Genomic DNA, 18,854 nt, shown 5'->3' on the forward strand with positions numbered 1-18,854 from the left:
GATAAAAAAAAAACTTTTACAAACAACTATTATTAATACTTACAGTCTTTCTGGGCAGTTTTCTGGTTTCTCCATAATCCCACCACTAATGACATACTTTAGTACTTGTTCGTTTGAGAGACCTTGGTATGGCTGTGAAGCTAAAGTAGCCATTTCCCATAAGACTATTCCGTATGACCTTAAAAGGAATCATGTTCATCAGGAGTTTAATGTTTGTTTTTATATATAAATGAGTAAATGTCCAGAGACATTATTTAAGAATGGCTGAAATGTATACCATTTATATATTTTTTAATGCATAATTCGATTAATCAAATATACAGTGTGGCAACTGTAAAATGAGACTGATGTTACAAGAAGAGTACTGGTGCTGCCATCTACTAGAAGCAAACATGAAATGAAAGAGTGATTGTTCCTCAAGCACTGCAGTCAAGGTCAGCAGAAATTGCTGCCATTTCAGAAAGTAGTATGAGCTGATCTTCTCTTATTATATCCTGAAACTGTCACTCCTGTGCTCTGTTGCCGAGGGACAATGGAACAAAGAGCAAACATCAAGTTTTGTGTTCAACTGGGCAAAAGTGCCACAGAAACGTTTCAAATAATGAATCAAGTGTATGGAGAGAATTGTCTGTCTAGTGCATGTGTGTTTGGGTAGCATAAATGTTTTGCCCATGGAAGAGAATCATTGGAAGATGAACATCCACGCAAAGCAAAAATGGCTGAAATGCCAGAGTTGATAGAAAAGGTGAGGGAAATCATTATCAATGGCCAATGTGCAATGTTCCGAGATCTGTGAATTAATAAGGAAACCATTCGACAAATAATAACCCAGGATTTGAAGAAAATGAAGGTCAGTGCACGGTTTGTTCCTTTCACATTTGTTAAGACAGTCAATAACAGGCATGAGTTAAATGAGTAAATATCCAGAGACATTATTTAAGAATGGCTAAACACTGCAGAGAACTTACTGAGGCTGCTGAAAGCAAACCTACTTTCCTGAATTTGATCGTTACAGATGATGAGATGTGGTGTTTTCAGTACAACCCCGCAATGAAGTGACAAAGTGCGGAGTGGAAGTCAGCAAACTCTCTCTCAAAAAAGTTTGTCAAGAAAGGTCAAAAATCAAAATCATGCTCATCACTTTCTATGATAGCAAGGGAATTGTGCATAAACAGTTCATGCCCATACTGTAGATTTTAGTGTTTTGCACCAAACTTACGTAAAAATAAAAACACAAAGGAAACTGGACTTTTAATAACTGTGTTTTAATAACTGTGGTCACGACGGATCTTGCAAAATGTGGTTACCCCCAGAGGATTATAGATAAATATGTTAAAGGAAATCAGAGGAGAGGCGAGTCTTTTACACCAACATCCACTGCATACATTCCCTATTATCCGGATCTGACTGATCATATAGCTAGAATACTAAGAAAGTACCAGACACGTTGTGTGCAGCTTCCGGGGCGGAGGCTGCACACAATCGTGTCTCGGGTTAAGGACCCCATTCAAAAAGAGAACACAAGTGGGGTCGTATATAGCATTAGATGCCCGGATTGTGGGGAATGTTATGTAGGGGAAACAAAACGCCGTCTCAAAGATCGTCTGGGGGAACACACTAAGGCAATAAGAAATGCGGAGTATGGCAAATCCGCCGTGGCCGAACATTTTTGGGAGAAGCAGCACCAGATCTCCCCGGACGATGCTATCATCACCGATCGGGCGCATAAGTTCTGGGACTGTAAGTGGCTCGAGAGTTTGCGGATCTGTTCTACAATTAACATTAATAGAGATAGAGGTACGCGGATTCATCCCCTCTTTGAGGCCACTATCCTCAGAAGGGATGAAAGGTTCCATATGACTCCCGCTCGAGCCACTTCCGGTTCCACAACGCAAGAGAACGGAACGCGTGAGAATGAAACACGTGATGAGTACCATGAACCTGCTGATATTTAAAGATGTACTGCAGAATAAGAAAATACCGCTGAAGAAGAAGGCTGGAGCCTTTGAAAGCTATGGTTTTTTATCGCTTTTAACTTAGTATATTTTAATGCATTTTATTGTTCTTAATGTAGCAGATTTTAATATTTTATATGTATAGTTTATCGTAAAGTTAAATTTATTGTAAATACAGGTTATTATAATTTATTATAAACACAGTTATTAAAAGTCCAGTTTCCTTTGTGTTTTTATTTTTACGTAAGGTTGGTGCAAAACACTAAAAACTACAGTATGAATATACCCAACCTCAGAGGCCTGTTTGAAGAAGTTCATGCCCATTCGTCAAAGTGTTACTGCTGCCTACTATCTGGACAATTTGAAACATTTGTTGCAGAGAATCCCTCATGTGGCTTCAGCATGGAAAGGACAGCAGTTGGTTCCTCTTGCACAACAACACACCAAGCCATATGGCTCTCAATATTTGAGAGTTTTTGGATAGCAAAAATGCCTGCATATTGTTGCACCCACTGTATTTACCAGACAGCTCCATGTAACTTCTTTTTGTTCCCAAAACTCAATGTACCACTGAAAGGCTGTTATTTTGATGATGCCAACACCATTCAAAGAACCATGACAAGAATATTGAACAACATACTAGTCATTCCAGTTGCTTCTTGATCACTGGGATGCAGTGTGTGGGCACTGGAGGAAAATTTGAATAAACGAAAGTTAGTTTACAAATACATGGGATCATTACTTTTTTTCTAGCATCAGTCTTGTTTTTCAATTGCCACTATAAATTAATTTCTTACAATAAAAGAGATCATATATATTTAATAGATGAAAGAAGTAAATATAATTGATGTTAGTGAAGATAACAGAGCAGGCAAGGTGTATGATCAATATAGCATGTGGAAAAGAGATGGGGTGGGGTAAAACACTGGTAAAGCAAATGTGATCATATCTGCAAAATTTCACATTCTGCAAATATAACTCATATCATTAGGCATTCTCTAACCTAGGAGGGATGAGCAATGCAATACAAGCTGCCAATGCTTTTGCAATACATGCAAAAGCAAAAGCTGCCAATGCTCCACCAATGCTTTTGCAATACATGCAAAAGCATTGGTGGAGCTAATATTAGATCACAGATGTGAGCTATGTTTCAGAATTTCAATCAGTTCAGTTATACAGTAAGGGAAAGACCTCATATCAACCATCATACACTTAGGTTCCTGTTGGGGACAGCACATCATTCTCAAGGATGTTCAGAGCCATATGTGGGTAAGACAATAGATGATAATAAAAATCATTAACAGGATCCATATCAAACCAACTAAGTTGGTTTGATATGGATTAAGAAAATGCTTAATGATAATTGTGGACCATAAACAAAAATAAACAAATATCACATGTATACTACACAAAGGAAAATAAATAAATAAGTGCAAGAGAAAAAATAAATATTTTGCATGAATGGGCATAGATCCAAGAATAAAAACTGTGTTCAGCCTAAATATAGCAAGGTTAAATATGAAAATGAATTTGAACCAGTGCATTTAACATTCACAATTTTACAAATACCTGGAGAAGGATATTATCAGAATGCAAGTGATGGAAATAAAGTTTCTGAGAGGTGTGTATGGAAAGACCAGGAGAGATAGAGTAAGAAACATGGCCATTCGGGAGAAGTGGGAGAAGAAAGATTATAAGAAATGATTGAGAGGAACAAACTGAGATGGTTTTGGTCATGTAAAGAGAATGGAGAAGACTGGTTTCCTTATCAACTCAACAAGAAGATGGAATAACAATGGATAAGTAAGTAAATTTTACCAGTAATATTTGCTTTCACTTAATTTACCATTCATTAGTATATGATGCAAGAAAGCAAGCTTATACAGAATCAGCCAAAAACAAAAAAACATCTCCCATTTCACCTATTCATTCCCTCCAATAGTTTGTCTAGTTCTTCCTTGAATTTATTTAAATGATCAACTTCCACAACAGATGGAAGTTTGTTTTAGTAATCAACCACCTGCTGGCTAAAGGCAAACCTCCACACATCTATTTTGCAACCATCCTTCCTCAATTTGAATTTGTGCCCCTTCATAGGTGTCATCCACATCCTTCCTAAAGCAAGAGGAAGAATTCCATCAGCACTGAGCTTTCTCAATCCATTCAAAGTCTAAAACACCTCAATGAGATCACTTTGCAGATGCCTAGTCTCAAGAAGCTGCAATTTGCAGAACTGAAGCCTTTCTTGGTAAGAGCACCTCTTTGTTTCCCTCACCAATTTCGTTGCCCTTCTCTGTACGCATTCCAGAAGTTCCACATCCTTCCTAAAATGAGACCTCCAGACGTGTATGCAGTACTCAAGATGTGGCCTCACTATTGCCTTACACAATGGGATAATCACCTCCTTATCCATGCTAGGAAAATTCCTGTATATCACTGACAAAGCCCCATGAGCTGTCCTGGCAGCCTGGGTGCATTTCTCAGAGAATTTCATATCTAATTGCATAATTACCCCAGGTATTTTTCATTTTCCACTACCGTGAGAGTAGTACCCCATGATTGGTATGTTACTCTGGGGTTACTGCTACCCTCATTCAGTATTTTGCATTTATCAATGTTAAACTTCAATTGTCACTTCTCAGCCTCATCTGCCTAACTTTTCTAGATCCTGTTGCAGTAGTACACTATCATCAACCACCCCAGCTAATCTTTGTATCATCTGTAAATTTGGACATTAAGCTGATATGCCTTCACAATATCATTGATAAATATAGAAAACAACAATAGGTCCAACACCAATTAGAGGCTCCACTAATAACATTAGTCCACAAAGTGCAATGTCCCTTGATTACCACTCTCTGCCTTCACCCACTCACCCCTTAACAAACCCAAGCTTTGCCTGAAGTATAATTGCTTAAGTTATACTTGGAGAATACCTTTATTTTGATACACAGAATATAATGGTTTAACCCTTATGGTTTAATATCAGATTTAACAATAAATTTATTCTTTGAGCAGAAATCTTACTTTGGGTGACAGTGCCACCCAAAGTAAGATTTCTTTCACCTCTTCAATGTAAAACATTTTTCTTCCAATTGTGAAAAAAAAGACAGCTTAAAACAAGAAAATAAATCCATTAATAGTACAAGACTTGACTTTGATAAGATTCTTAAAAGAGTAGGTATGTCTTTAACTGATGTCTTTGTAGTAAAGAAATTTTTATTTAATTTAAAAATTAGTACCTTTAAAGCATTTATCAAATGTTTGAGGAAGATAAATATTTTGCTACATCTGGTGTATCAGTTAATAGCCAGGCTAATGTAAAAAGCATTCTCAAGGTGGAAAACAAATGAAAGACATTTCTGATTGGGCATTTGGTAGGTCAGTGGCTTAATTAGATGCAGACGAGTTAGGTGGGAGTAACCTGTCAGCAGTCTAGCAGTATAATTTATAGCATTCTTGTCTATTACCTCAGATACCAGATTTCCATTTCAGATTTTTCTTTACAGAATAACTTGATGAACAGGTTTTCCCAGACTTTTTTGCCCTTTTTCTACAACCAGTTGCTTTATAATAAACTTGTACTTTGAGACTGGTGTACTGAAAGAAGGATCAATGAAGTTTTTGCAGTTTTGGCAACTAAGTCTTCATAATCATTTCCCAGGATAGCATTATCATCAGGGATCCAGCAAAAGGTTGTCGTTGTTGTTATTTTTGGCACAAGGGCTGCTCAGGCCATATTGCACCTATCAGTGATGTGGAAGATACTCATGATGATTGTTCATTCAGAAACGATCATATAAGTTTATCCGTTTGATAAATGAGAAAAATTCTGTGGGGTTGGCATCGTTACCTATGATATGACAGAGCTTCAAAGATTCTTTAAGATTAGGAAGAAAACTGAAAGAGAGTTGCCGGGCATGTGAGTATAAGGTGCATTCAACAAGAACGTGCTTCATTATGAGTTGAGAATTGCAGTGTGTACACCGAGGAGGATCATTGCCTGTGAGGAGAAATAGGTGGGTAATGTGACTGTGCCCAATTCTTGCTCTGGCTAGGATTACTTCTTCCTTTCTGTTTTCCCAGTAACTAGAGGCCCATAACTGTGGATCTGGTTTTATTTGAAAGAGCTTATTATCTGTTTTAGTTTGCCACATAAGTGTCCATTGTTCCTTACATATTCTTTGTATATTAGATATGTAGTCAGCATATGGAACGAGAGCACATGATGAATATCATTTAGAAGGATGTTTGGCAGCATAGTCTGCACATTCATTTCCAGATATCCCAGTGTGGCCTGGGATCCAGCAAAAGATAACTACTAGTTAGCATTCCTGAGTATGTATCAACATACATCTTATAGTTTTTATAAAAGGATTCTTTGGTGAGGAGGTGTTTTGTAAGGCTATAAGTGTACTCTGCAAGTCCGTATATATTATACTCTTTTTGATGGACAGATGGAGAATATTTTCTAGGGCAAGCTTGATGGAAAATAACTCAGCTGTATAACTGCTGCATTCGGTGGGAAGTGATACAGAGATGGTGTTAAAAGGGAAAACTGCTGCAGCACCTACTCCATTATCAGACTTTGATCCATCGGTATATATTTTTGTAAAAAGAGGATAATTCTCTGTGTGAGCAGTATGGAGTTGTTGTATATTGATATTTGCAAGGGAATGTTTTCCCCAGTTTAGGAGGTAATTGTTGCAGGATGGTTTAATATAGGCCCATGGGGCGACTGAACAGGTTGGATCTTGGAGGACTTTTTTGAGATGTACATTCAAAGTTTCTGATATCAGTAGGCTGAACTGCACTGGGTTTATTTCTATAGAAAATTTTAAACTGTGGATCACTAAGTATAGGCCAAATAGGATGGGTAGGCATGCTTCGAATTTTAGCTGCATAATTCAGAAGTAACACCTTTCTTCTGAGATAGAGTAGAACTTCATGGGCTTCAATATAAAGGTTATGTACTGGTGATGTCCTATATGCTCCTGTAGCAATCCTGAGGGCAGAATGTTGATTAGGTGCAAGGCGTGTTAGCACGCTTTCCCTGGCAGAGTCATAGACTGGGGCACCATAATCAAGACAAAACCTAATTAGAGTTCTATACAATTGAAGCAGGGTATAGAGATCTGCACCCCATGTTGTCGAAGAAAGAACTCTGAGTATATTCATTTTTTTCTGGCAAGTAGTCCGCAGATATTTGACATGTTCTAAGAAATTGAGCTTACTATCAAAAATCAGGCCGAGGAGGTGAATACTTTTCATGACTGATATAGGATGATTCCTTAAGTGAAGCTCTGGTTCAGGATGCATCTTTCGTTTGTTACAAAAATTAATGACACTAGATTTCTTATGTGATAGTCGGTATCCATTCTGTGTCATCCATAGTTCAATATTGATAAGTGAGATTTGTAGTTGCCTTTCGATGAAAAAATTTACACAACCATTCCCTCTAAATGTTTGTCCAGTTCTTCAAATTTATTTAGCCTATCAACTTCCACAATGACAGATGGAAGTTTGTTCCAGCAATTAACCACCCACTGGCTAAAGGCAAATTTCCACACATCTCTTCTACAGCTGTTTTTCCTCAATTTGAATTTATGGCCCCTTAGTTTTGTAATCAAAACAAGTGGAAGAATCCCATTAGAATTCAGTGTGCTCAACCCATTCAAGGACTTATACACCTCAATCAGATCACCTCGCAAGTGCCTAGTCTCCAGCCGCTGCAATTTGCAGAACTTAAGCCTCTCTTGGTAAGAGGATCCCTTCATTCCCCTCACCAATCTTGCTGCCATTCTCTGTGCACACTCAAGCAAATCTACATCCTTCCTAAAATGAGGTCTCCAGACCTGTATGCAGTACTCAAAGCATGACCTGACCATTGCCTTATACAGAGGGACAATCACCTCCTTTTCCCTGCTAGCAAAATTCCTGTATACCATTGACAAAACCCCATGATCAGCTCTGGCAGCCTGTCTGCATTGCTCAGAAAACTTCATTTTCTACCACTCTAAGTGTAGTACCACACAGTTGGTACGTTTCTCTGGGGTTACTTCTACCATATGCAGTACTTTGCATTTGTCAATGTTAAACTTCAGTTGCCACTTCTCAGCCTATCTTCCCAAATTTTCTAGATCCTGTTGCAGAAGCACACTGCCATTAACAACCTTGCCAATCTTTGTATCATCTGCAAACTTCGACACTAAGACTGATATACCTTCACCAATATCATTGATAAATATACAAAACAAAAGTAAACCCAACACTAAACCCTGTGGGACTCCACCAATAACATCAGTCCACGAAGAGGAGTGCCCATTGATTACCACCCTCTGTCCTCCCACTCAACCATCCTTTTATCCATTGTAGAAAATTACCCTTAATACCATTCTGCTCCAATTTATACAGTAATCTTCCATGCGCAACAGTGTCAAAAGCTTTCCTGAAATCCAAGTATATGATATCAAAATTATTTTTTGTATCCAGTTCCCTTGTAACCACATCATAATATCCAATCAAATTTGTCTGATAAGACTTTCCTGTAACAAACCCATGCTGTGTCTGAATTATTGCTGCAGATGTAGTTGTTGACCATGTGAAGTTTAAAGCTATGCAAATCACAGAGTTCCACATTAAAGTTGAAGAAGGATGGTTGCAGAACAGATGTGTGGAAGTTTGCCTTTGGCTAGTAGGTGGTTGATTGTTGGAACAAACTTCCATCTGTTGTTGTCGAAGTGGGTAACCTATTGGAGGAGACGGACAAGTCATGTGGTGTTTTATAAGCTTGCTCTCCTGCATCATTTGCCACTGCTAATACTAATTTGACTTGGTGGATTATGGCCTAAGCTGCCAATGCATTATAAAAAATTAAACCAATCAACCAGCTAATACTATATTCTGTTGGAAGCATCTTAGCTATGATGCTGGGGAACTCCACAGCTGTGTCAACATAACTGTCAGTTTTGGATCCACCTGTATACTAAATGAACTGTGTATACTAGGCTGTCAGTGATGCATAAATTGCATAGCTGCCAACTTTTGACTTTCAAAAAGTTGGAGATCAGGCATTTGTAAGTAGGAGATAAACAAGAGGCTTTTGGGCAAAAACTAGAGAAAAACAGTTTTTTGCAAAAGCAGATTTTTTAAACTACACACTGCACTAGAAAATAAATTTCACTGGCAAAATACACATTTTATACACATTTATATTAAAATACAGCCATAGGTCTGTTTGCCAGTAGAGCAAACTTCCAAAACCAAACAATGTAAACAACTTCCAAAATGAAATGGAAGGTTAAAAAATATGTATAATAAATAAATATAATAATAAATTTATAATTATTAATTAATTTATTAATAATAAATTAAGTATAATAAATTTTCACATAAAATTCTTCAATATATCTAGGTGCAGTGACCACAGTAGATGGAATCAGGTACACTGGGGCCAAGTACATTGGTCAGTTTAGGATTGCTCTCACCAGAAGTTTGCAATTCAAGTTATTTTTTGGGAGTTCATTAATTTTTGGAAGGATGTAGAGTTGCTAGAACGAGTACAGAGAAGGGCAAAAAGATTGGTAAGGGGAAGGAAGGATTCCTCCCACCAAGAAAGGCTTAAGTTCTGCAAATTGCAGTGGGCTGGAGACTAGGCACTTGCGAAGTGATCTGATTGAGGTGTATAAGGCCTTGAATGGTTTGAGCATGCTGAATTCTGATGAGATTCTTTTGCTTGCTCAGATTACGAACCTGAGGGAGCATAAATTCAAATTGAGGAAAGACAGTTGTAGAATAGATGTGCATAAATTTGCCTTTAACCAGCAGATAGTTGAGTGCTGAAACAAATTTCCATCTGTCGTTGTGGAAGTCGATAGCTTAAATAAATTCAAGGAAGAACTAGACAAAGTTTTGGAGCAAATGGATGGGTGAAAATGGGAAGTAATTTTTTTTTTTTTTTTTTTTTCCCAGCTGATGTTGTATAAGCTTGCTTTCTTGCATCACACTAATAATAACTAATGCTAATGTTAATGTTAATTTGTTTTCTTTCAAAACTTCTTTGGGATCATGAACTGAATTTGGATATGAGTCAATGGAATTCACTAGTGACTGCACATTGTACATTTTTATTTGGTAACTCTAAAAAGTGCTCATTTGGCTTTTCTCACTACTTTTAATCTCTTCTTTAAATAGACTTGACAAAGGTTGCCAATTTTCTACCAGTGTAGTTACACATTAACCAAAGACAGCCAATGGGTACACACATGCTTAATTTTTTTTTTTTTTTTACCCCAGTAGCATGCATCGGTTGAAATTGTTTACAGCTCTCTTTTCTTTCAGTACTTCTTTCTAGATAGTAGTAAATTTCCACCAAATATTCATCCACTTTCAAAGGATGGCATGCTGCTCCCATTTAAGAGCACAAATTAGTAAGATGACAAATACAGTCTACTTCTACCAAATGCTCCATTTTCTCTGTTAATACCTTTGCTAATCCAGTTGTTGTTGTTGTCGAATTTAACGATGCATAGGCTGCCAGGGTCATATCGTGTCTTTCTGATGCTAATCCAGTTTTTAGGCCTACTATAACAGGTGCCTTATCAATACTAAGCACCAGATAGTTTTTATGGAGGAATCACATATACAGTGGAACTTCTCTATTACAAACTTCTATTTAACGAATTTCTCTATATTACGAATTTTTTTGCAAAACATTGCACCTTGAAACGAAATTACATGTAAAATTAACCCCATATAGCAAAGTGTTAGTCTCTCTATAACGAATTTTTAAAAAAATTAGTAAAAGCATTTTAAGAATTTCAAGCATTTTCTGCTAAACATCCGCTCAAATATACTGCCTCCTTCCTTCCGAAATTGCACATTAGCATCTGGAATTAAATAATCATCCTTTTAGTGAACACTTGTGGCCATTGACGCCCGTAGGAGGGTCTTTATTTCATTTTTGGTATAGTTATTAAACCAAATGGGTTTTCTTAAAAGTGGTTGTAAACTTTACAATAAATAGGGTAGATTTGTAAATTGATGTTGGCTAAGGGGAAAACGAAATTCGCTGCGGTAAACGTGAGCATGCTGTGGCGGCAATACATAGAATGCTACCATAGTCGGTTTTTAGTAACGTCTACTGGGTGACATTCGCTTCTCACCTCAACTGTACCACGTGACCTTCCTATCAATCATTATATGATATGTCCATTCTCATCTAACTGGAATCCCAATAGATGGTTTTCATGAATTTTTTTTTTTTAATTTCATTCGTCATCAATCACATAGGCTATATGCTCTTGTATTTTTTTTTCTGAAAAGTAACATACAGCATACATTAATCATAAATTTTCTTTTGTGTATATATGAATGAAAGCAGAATAAAAGAAATTCACAAAGTCGTATATTTCTTCAAAGTGACTGATAGGAAAGGTCACGTGATACTGTTGAATTGGCAAGCAAACATCATTGAGTAGGCGGTACTAACAATTCACTATATGGCCAGCGCAGCGAAGTTTGCGGTGTATGTATTGGCAAGAAAGTGTTTAAGTATTAATGATAAAGCAAAGATTGTTATGATATTGACCAGGGTTTTAAGAAAAAATATGTTGTGGAGAAATATGGCATACCTGCAAGCAGTTTATCTACGATTTTAAAAAATCGAGATTCAATTTTAAATGCAATTGAAGGAGGAGCAGAAAAGAAACAAATTAAGTAGTATATACAAAGATGTTGATAAAGCTGTTCTAAAATGGGTGCAAATGACACGTGAAAAGAATATATACCAATATCGGGCCTAATAATTAAGCAACAAGCTCTGAAATTTGCACAGTCCCTTGCAATTTCATTCCAAGGGACTGTGCAAATACAGAATTTAATGCGAGCACTGGGTAGCTAGATAAATTTAATCTACCTACCCAGAATTGTGGAAAAGGTTATTTGTGGAGAAAGTGTTAATGTAAGCGAAGAAGATTGCAACAGTTGGAGGAACAATACCTTAAAGAAGATTTTGGAAGAATATGAGCATAAGGATGTTTTTAATGCTGACGAAATGGGTTTATTCTTTTAAATGTTTACCGAATAGATTGCTTTTAAGGATGATAAATGTTTTGGCGGAAAACAAAGCAAAGAAAGAATCACTGTGCTAGGTGGAGCAAATATCGATATCAAAAAAGCCAAGATGTTTTAGAGGCACAAAATCTTTGGAAGTTGACTACACCTTTAATAAAAAAGCATGGATGACAAGTGATATTTTTGAAGAATGGATATTAAAACTAGACAAGCGTATAACAAAAAAATTAAAAAGGAAAATCGTGTTGGTAACTGACAACTGTCCGGCACACCCTGCGAAACTTAAAAGTGCGAAGTTGTTGTTTTTACCACCAAACATAATGTCAAAACTCCGCCAATGGACCAAGGCATTATTAAAAATTTTAAATTTCATTATCGAAAGAGAATAATAATAAAGATTGTCAATGCGTTATCAGAAAATAGAAACTTGGAGATTACAATTAAACTTAGAGATTGCATCTCTGAACTGGCAAAAGTTTGGACAAACGATGTCACTGAATACACTATTCAAAATTGTTTTTCGAAAGCGGGATTTTCATTGAATACAGAAGTCAAACAACGACAGGACGAACAAGATGGACTGCTCCGTTCACAACTGAAAAACTATTGGACATTATTAGAATTGTCCGGACATTGAAAATGAAATAACACTGGATAGTTATGTTTATGTAGATCACAGCAGAACATCCAAATGAAGATGAAATACCGTTGAACAGTGTTAGACACGACCACCACCACGAAGAAATTAACGATGATGCTGAAGACACATCAGATCAACCCGTAGAAAAGCCAACTCGCAAAGAAATGATTAACGCTTTTGAAACAGTTCATATGGGTCTGCAGTTTTGTGAAAATGTTCCTTATAATGTTTTTAATGCTCTGAACAAATGTGAGGTTTTTTTGAGAATCAGACAATTTTTTAATTGTACTGTGCAAACAAAAATTACAGATTTTTTTAAATTTGTGATACTTACCGGCAAAAATTGTGTAAATGTGATTTAAATAAGTATGTTTTTGAAATAAAATACATTAAAAATAAATGTAGTTTCATTTTCATTTTCTAATTAGATAATTTCTAATAAAAAAGATATTCTCTGTATAAAGAAATTTCTCTATAACGAATTTTTTTGCTAGATTTATCGAATTCGTTAGAGTGAAGTTCAACTGTACTTTCTGGTTGTTTGTTTGCAGACGTCCTGTAGACTCACCTTCATTAAGAGCTAGCTACGTTTGATTTGACGACTGTTTTATTATGATAGGTTAGCAAATTAGGATACAGTTTGAAATCACTTTGTTTATCACTATCCATAGCAGTCAAAAATGGTTCATTTTTCAGAGTCATCACTACCTCTTCTTTCCCTATCTATGCAATTTCACTAACAATGCTGTTGTTTTTATTCTTCAACAAGTGAATTTTTTGCTATTTCACTATCTAACCTCTTCTTCAGTATTAGGAAGAAAATCAGGATTTTTATCCAGCAAAAAAGCAAACTGACCGTAGAATCAGGCACATAAATACTGATGGCTCCTAGTTTTGGTTTCTTTGGCAACTACCATTCACTCACTATTGAGAAACATGTTTTTGAAAAACATGTTTCTGCATGATCAACAACTTAGAACATATTTGTATTGTAATATTAAGACAACTCCTAGCAAGTGTATCACTATATGAGAGCTCAATGGCCTTTACATTTCTTGGAAACTAATGTCAGCTAATAGCTATGTACATAATAAGAAGTGATTAAGTACTAATAATTACTTTGTAGTTATATAAATTTCATAGGCTTTAGCTATTATGCTACGAAGGCTTTAAATATATGAACTGTCATTAAATTGACACAACCATATCAATTTAATAACAGTTCATATATTTAAAGCATACCTTTAATGACTGAACTCTTTTGGATTTCAAACCACAGCATAAAACTAGTATCAGTGTCTAATGTAATCATGTTGGATACCACCGAAAAAAAAAAGATTAATTAATGTTCACTGTATTATGTTAGTTAATGCACACAGTGCATTACATTTCAGACACTTAGCAAACAGTAGTAATTCATGATTTATAATAAAAAAAATTATCAAAAAGCAACAACTTTTATGCAGGTTGCTGAATAAAAGAACAAAGAAATTTTTTTTTCTCATTATCCATCACACTGCCCATTCATTTCTCCAACCAGAAGATGGCAACAAACATAATATCCAGTGCTTCAGCTAAAATATATGGATGGTCTATGTGATTTATGAAAAAAAAAATAATAATAATAACTGGAAAATTTCTATTACTCTGATTTTAATGGAATTTGGAATGGCTCAACAAATCTTTCTGATAAATATAAATTTCAAGAATATCCATCCACTGGAAGATGAGTTATTACATGTGGATAGACAAAGAAATAATAATTGCTGGATTTCTGCTGGTCCAATTTTAATAAAATTTGGGATAGTGCTACAAATCTTTCTAAATGGCCCAAATATAAAATTTCATGAAAATCCATTAATTGGGAGTTGATTTATTATGTCAGGAAAGAAAAAAAAAAAAAAAAAAATAGTAATAATAATTTCCAGATTTTTATTGGTCGAATTTTAACGGAATTCAGAATGGCTTGATCTTGACAAATCATTTTAAAAGGCTCAAATATAACATTTTGTGAAAATCTGTCCACTGGGAGTTGAGTTGTTACATGCAGATGGACAGACATGGTGAAGACAACAGGCACATTGTGCATACATGCTAACATGCCTAAAAAAATTATCCTGTAAAATGGGGTAAAATGAAAATTAGAAAATATTGTTGAAAATAAGATTAACTCACCAGACATCTGACTGACAAGTAAATACTCCATCCTTTAAAGACTCTGGTGCCATCCAGCGAACAGGAAGCAATCCTTTACCTCCTTTTCGATAATAATCAGTTTCATATATATCTCGTGTCATGCCAAAATCACCAATTTTTACTGTTAATTCTTCTGTCACCATACAATTTCTGGCTGCTAGATCTCTATGAACAAACTTTTTGGCTGCCAAATAAGCCATTCCATCAGCTATTTCCAGTGCCATTTGGAAAATCTGTTTCAGAGTGGGAGGCTGGTTGCCAGGATTATCCTGTAAATTGTATATTTCTATTAACAGCAGTATAAACATATATGGGTGCATCTACACAAATGCACAGCGTATGCAAAGAAAATAACAAACATTGAAAAATTATGTAACATTATGAGCCTACACTCTAAAATTAACAAGCTAACCACAAATAAATAAGCAAACAAAAAAAAAAACGATTATACTCATGTTAATCAAAATCACTGTGGGGAGAATGGGAAGGAATGATTGGTGGCTATATTTCAATCTACTAACAGTTAATTGGGAAACATTTTCTTCCCATAAATACAACCAAAACACAACTAACAATAACAGAACTCAATAAATCCTACATAAACCAATGGTCTGATCAATTAGCTACATGACTATATTATGAACAGATATGTTCATAAACACAGATAAAAAAAAGTGATGATTTGTCTTTGATAGCTATGCCATTTAAATAGGTCTTCCCTCTGAAAAAAATTAAATATGTAAAAAAATAACAAAATTAAAATAAAAACAAAATATAATTTGAGAATAATATTTATCTCAAATTATTTGTTCAGTTCATCACAATGTTAATTTAGTTTATTAAAGTAAAAAAAAAACTTTTTAGATACTGCAAAAGGCTAACTAGAATATCAAATTTTTGATTGTTCTACATACTAGAGGTTGTTCCTTGGTCCTTGAGGTTGTCACATACATTCTCTCAGATATGTCAGACAAGCTATATTTGCTACTTGGGAGTCTAAAACGCTGATGGAACTGATATTCGGGTGACATTCAAGTCAAGTGGACCCAATTTCGGTGAAGTCCGGACAGTCTGTGACAGCCAAATCCTCTGCTTGCACCATCACGATGGTGGGACTGTTAGAAATCCTGGGTAAAACCTCCATGAACAAGCACACTGTGGGTGACCACCTGGGTGCAAACCAACGTAAGCAGGGGTCGAGGTGTGGCGCCCACACCTCGACTTTTGCCCATCTCTGCTCCCACCTCTGTCCAAACCCGATGGTTCTGTTGCCACTTCAGCCAAGGATAAAGCTGACCTGCTAGCATCCCATTTTTCTTCCAACTCATGTATTAATGATCTTGGTAAAACACCTCCCACCATGCTCCATTCAGTGCCTCCTGTAGTCTTCTGTCAAAAGGATGTCAGAAGGATTTTGACAAATCTTGATGCAAAGAAAGCTCAAGGTCCTGATGGTATTTCTCCACTTGTTCTCAAAACCTGTGCTCCTGAACTTACTCCTGCTCCTGCCGTCTTTTTTCACTTTCTTATTCCAAAGTTGTTTTTCCTTCAGCTTGGAAATTTGCTCATATCCAGCCAGTTCCTAAAAAGGGTAACAAATCCCTCCCATCCAATTACTGTCCTATTGCAATTACTTCTACTCTTTCTAAAGCAATGGAGAAATCATTTAACCACCATCTCTTAAACTACCTAGAAACCTTCTGTGATCAACGATCACCAGTATGGATTCCACCAGTGTCGATCCACTGGTGATATTCTGGCTTATGTTACTCATTTATGGACAAATTCAATGGAAAAGTTCGGTGAAACACAAGCAGTTGTTCTTGATATCTCAAAGGCTTTCAATCGTGTTTGGCATAAAGGTCTTCTAAACAAGCTTCCATCTTATGGTTTGCCAACTGTTTTTTGTAATTGGTTATTCAGTTTTCTCTATGATCGCTCACTGAGGGTGATGGTAGATGGCTCTCTGTCTTCTAACTTCTCCGCTAATGCTGGTGTCCCCCAAGGTTCAGTTCTTCCCCTCACTCTTTTCCTCTTGTATATTAATGACCTTCCTACATTAGCATTAGAAGAGGCATTTGATGCAAGAAAGCAAGCTTATGCAGCATCAGCCAAAAAAAAAAAAAAAAAACCCACTTCCACTTCACCCCTCTGTTCGTTCAAAATATCTGTCCAGCTGAGCCTTAAACTTATTTAGTCTATCAACTTCCATGACAAGGGATGGAAGTCTGTTCCACCAACCAACCACCCGCTGGCTAAAGGCAAATTTCCGCACGTCTATCCTATATCTGTCTTTCCTCAATTTGAATTTATGCCCTCTCAGGTGATTATTCTGAGCGAGAGGAAGAATCCCATCAGCATTGAGCATGCTCAAACCATTCAAGGCTTTATACACCTCTATCAGATCACCTCACTGGTGCCTAGTCTCCAGACACTGTAATTTGCAAAACTTAAGCCTTTCTTTGTAAGAGCACCCCTTTGTTCCATTCACTAATCTTGTTGCCCTTCTCTGTACTCGTTCCAGCAGCTCTATATCCTTCTTGAAATGAGGCCTCCAGACCTGTATACAGTACTCTAGGTGTGGCCTGACCATTGCCTTATACAAGGGAATAATCACCTCCTTATCCCTGCTAGAAAAACTCCTATATATCATTGACAATACACCATGAGCTACTCTTGCAGCCCGTCTGCACTGCTCAGAGAACTTCATATCTGCCTGCACAACCACCCCCAGGTCCCTTTCATTCTCTACCACTGTCAGTGTAGTACTACAGAGTTGATACGTTGTTCTGGGGTTGCTGTTTCCCATGTGTAGTACTTTACATTTGTCAATGTTAAACTTCATTTGCCACCTCTCAGCCCATTGACTAGCAACCCAATCCATATTTTTGCCGATTATAGCACATTGCATTCCACTTTCCATTTTGAGAAACCTTGTCCTGCTCAATCAGCTTCAATTTCTCGAAAATCTGCTACCATTTCCTTAAATGCCGATTTCCAGGTAATTCTCCAGTGGGGCAAAGACAACTTAGTTGATTTCAGTCCTTCTAAAACTCAGTCTTGTCTTATATCTCAAAAAAGGATTCTTCTGCTCCTATACTTATCTTTGGTGACATTTGAATTTCTAGGCAAAATGATATATCTCTTTTGAGGATTATCCTGACTTCTAATCTCTCTCTTGGCACAAGCACATTACAATCATTGCTTCCTCTGCATCTAAAAACTTGGTTTTCTCTTTCGTTCTCGGTGTTACTTTTCCTCCAAACAGCTGTTCACTCTGTACAAATCGCATATCCACCGTGCCATGGAATATTGTTCCCACATCTGGGGCGGTGCCCCCAAAACCTCTCTCAGGCTTCTAGATTCCATTCAGAAGAGGGCAGTTAGGTTAATTAATGACTCCTCTCTAACAGAGTCTCTCCACAAGCTGTCTCATAGACATACTGTTTCTGCTGCATGCCTTTTCTACAGATACTTCCCTGGGCACTGTTTTTCTGAATTGGCTTCTATAATTCCCGCTCTCTCTTTCAAAAACAGTCCAAACATGTGCCGCCACCAGCCAACGTCCATTTACTGTCCAACTTTTCATCTTCCTCGTTTATTCATTCAACTGCCGTTTTCTGGAACAACCTTCCTTCATACGTATTTCCTGAAAATTACAGTCTACAGAAGTTCAAGTCTAATGTCAACAAATATCTTCTTTTGTCTTCTCAACCTCCAACCCAAGCATGGTACTAAGTACTATAGGTTCTAATACCTCTCATGTTTGGGGTTTTCATAAAAAAAAAAAAAAAAAAAAAAATACAACTTTGTAATAGACAAATACTCAAGGTGTCAGGGTGTTATTTAGGGACATCTTTCGGTATTAGGTCCAATTACCAATACCTCTCGGCGCCTCCGTAGCCAGGTGGGTAGGAGCAGCAGTGCGTAGCACACGCTTCTTGATTAGACTGGGGTTCGAGCCCGTGACCACCAAATACGGAGAATGC

The 18,854-nt window shown here is 36.7% G+C and overlaps 1 protein-coding gene across 1 annotated transcript in view; it reads right to left on the bottom strand.

The window, feature by feature from the left end:
- LOC150080650 (insulin-like peptide receptor) overlaps positions 1-18,854 on the bottom strand; it is a 514,932-nt gene that overhangs the window by 9,669 nt on the left and 486,409 nt on the right. Inside the window, 2 exon segments of the mRNA XM_090381758.1 lie at positions 44-178; positions 14,845-15,134. Of these exon segments, the coding sequence (XP_090237884.1) occupies positions 44-178; positions 14,845-15,134 (425 nt within the window).

The sequence above is a fragment of the Mastigoproctus giganteus genome, chromosome 9 (assembly GCF_048544385.1).
Source record: "Mastigoproctus giganteus isolate SK-2022 chromosome 9, ASM4854438v1, whole genome shotgun sequence".
Lineage (NCBI taxonomy): Eukaryota > Metazoa > Arthropoda > Arachnida > Uropygi > Thelyphonidae > Mastigoproctus > Mastigoproctus giganteus.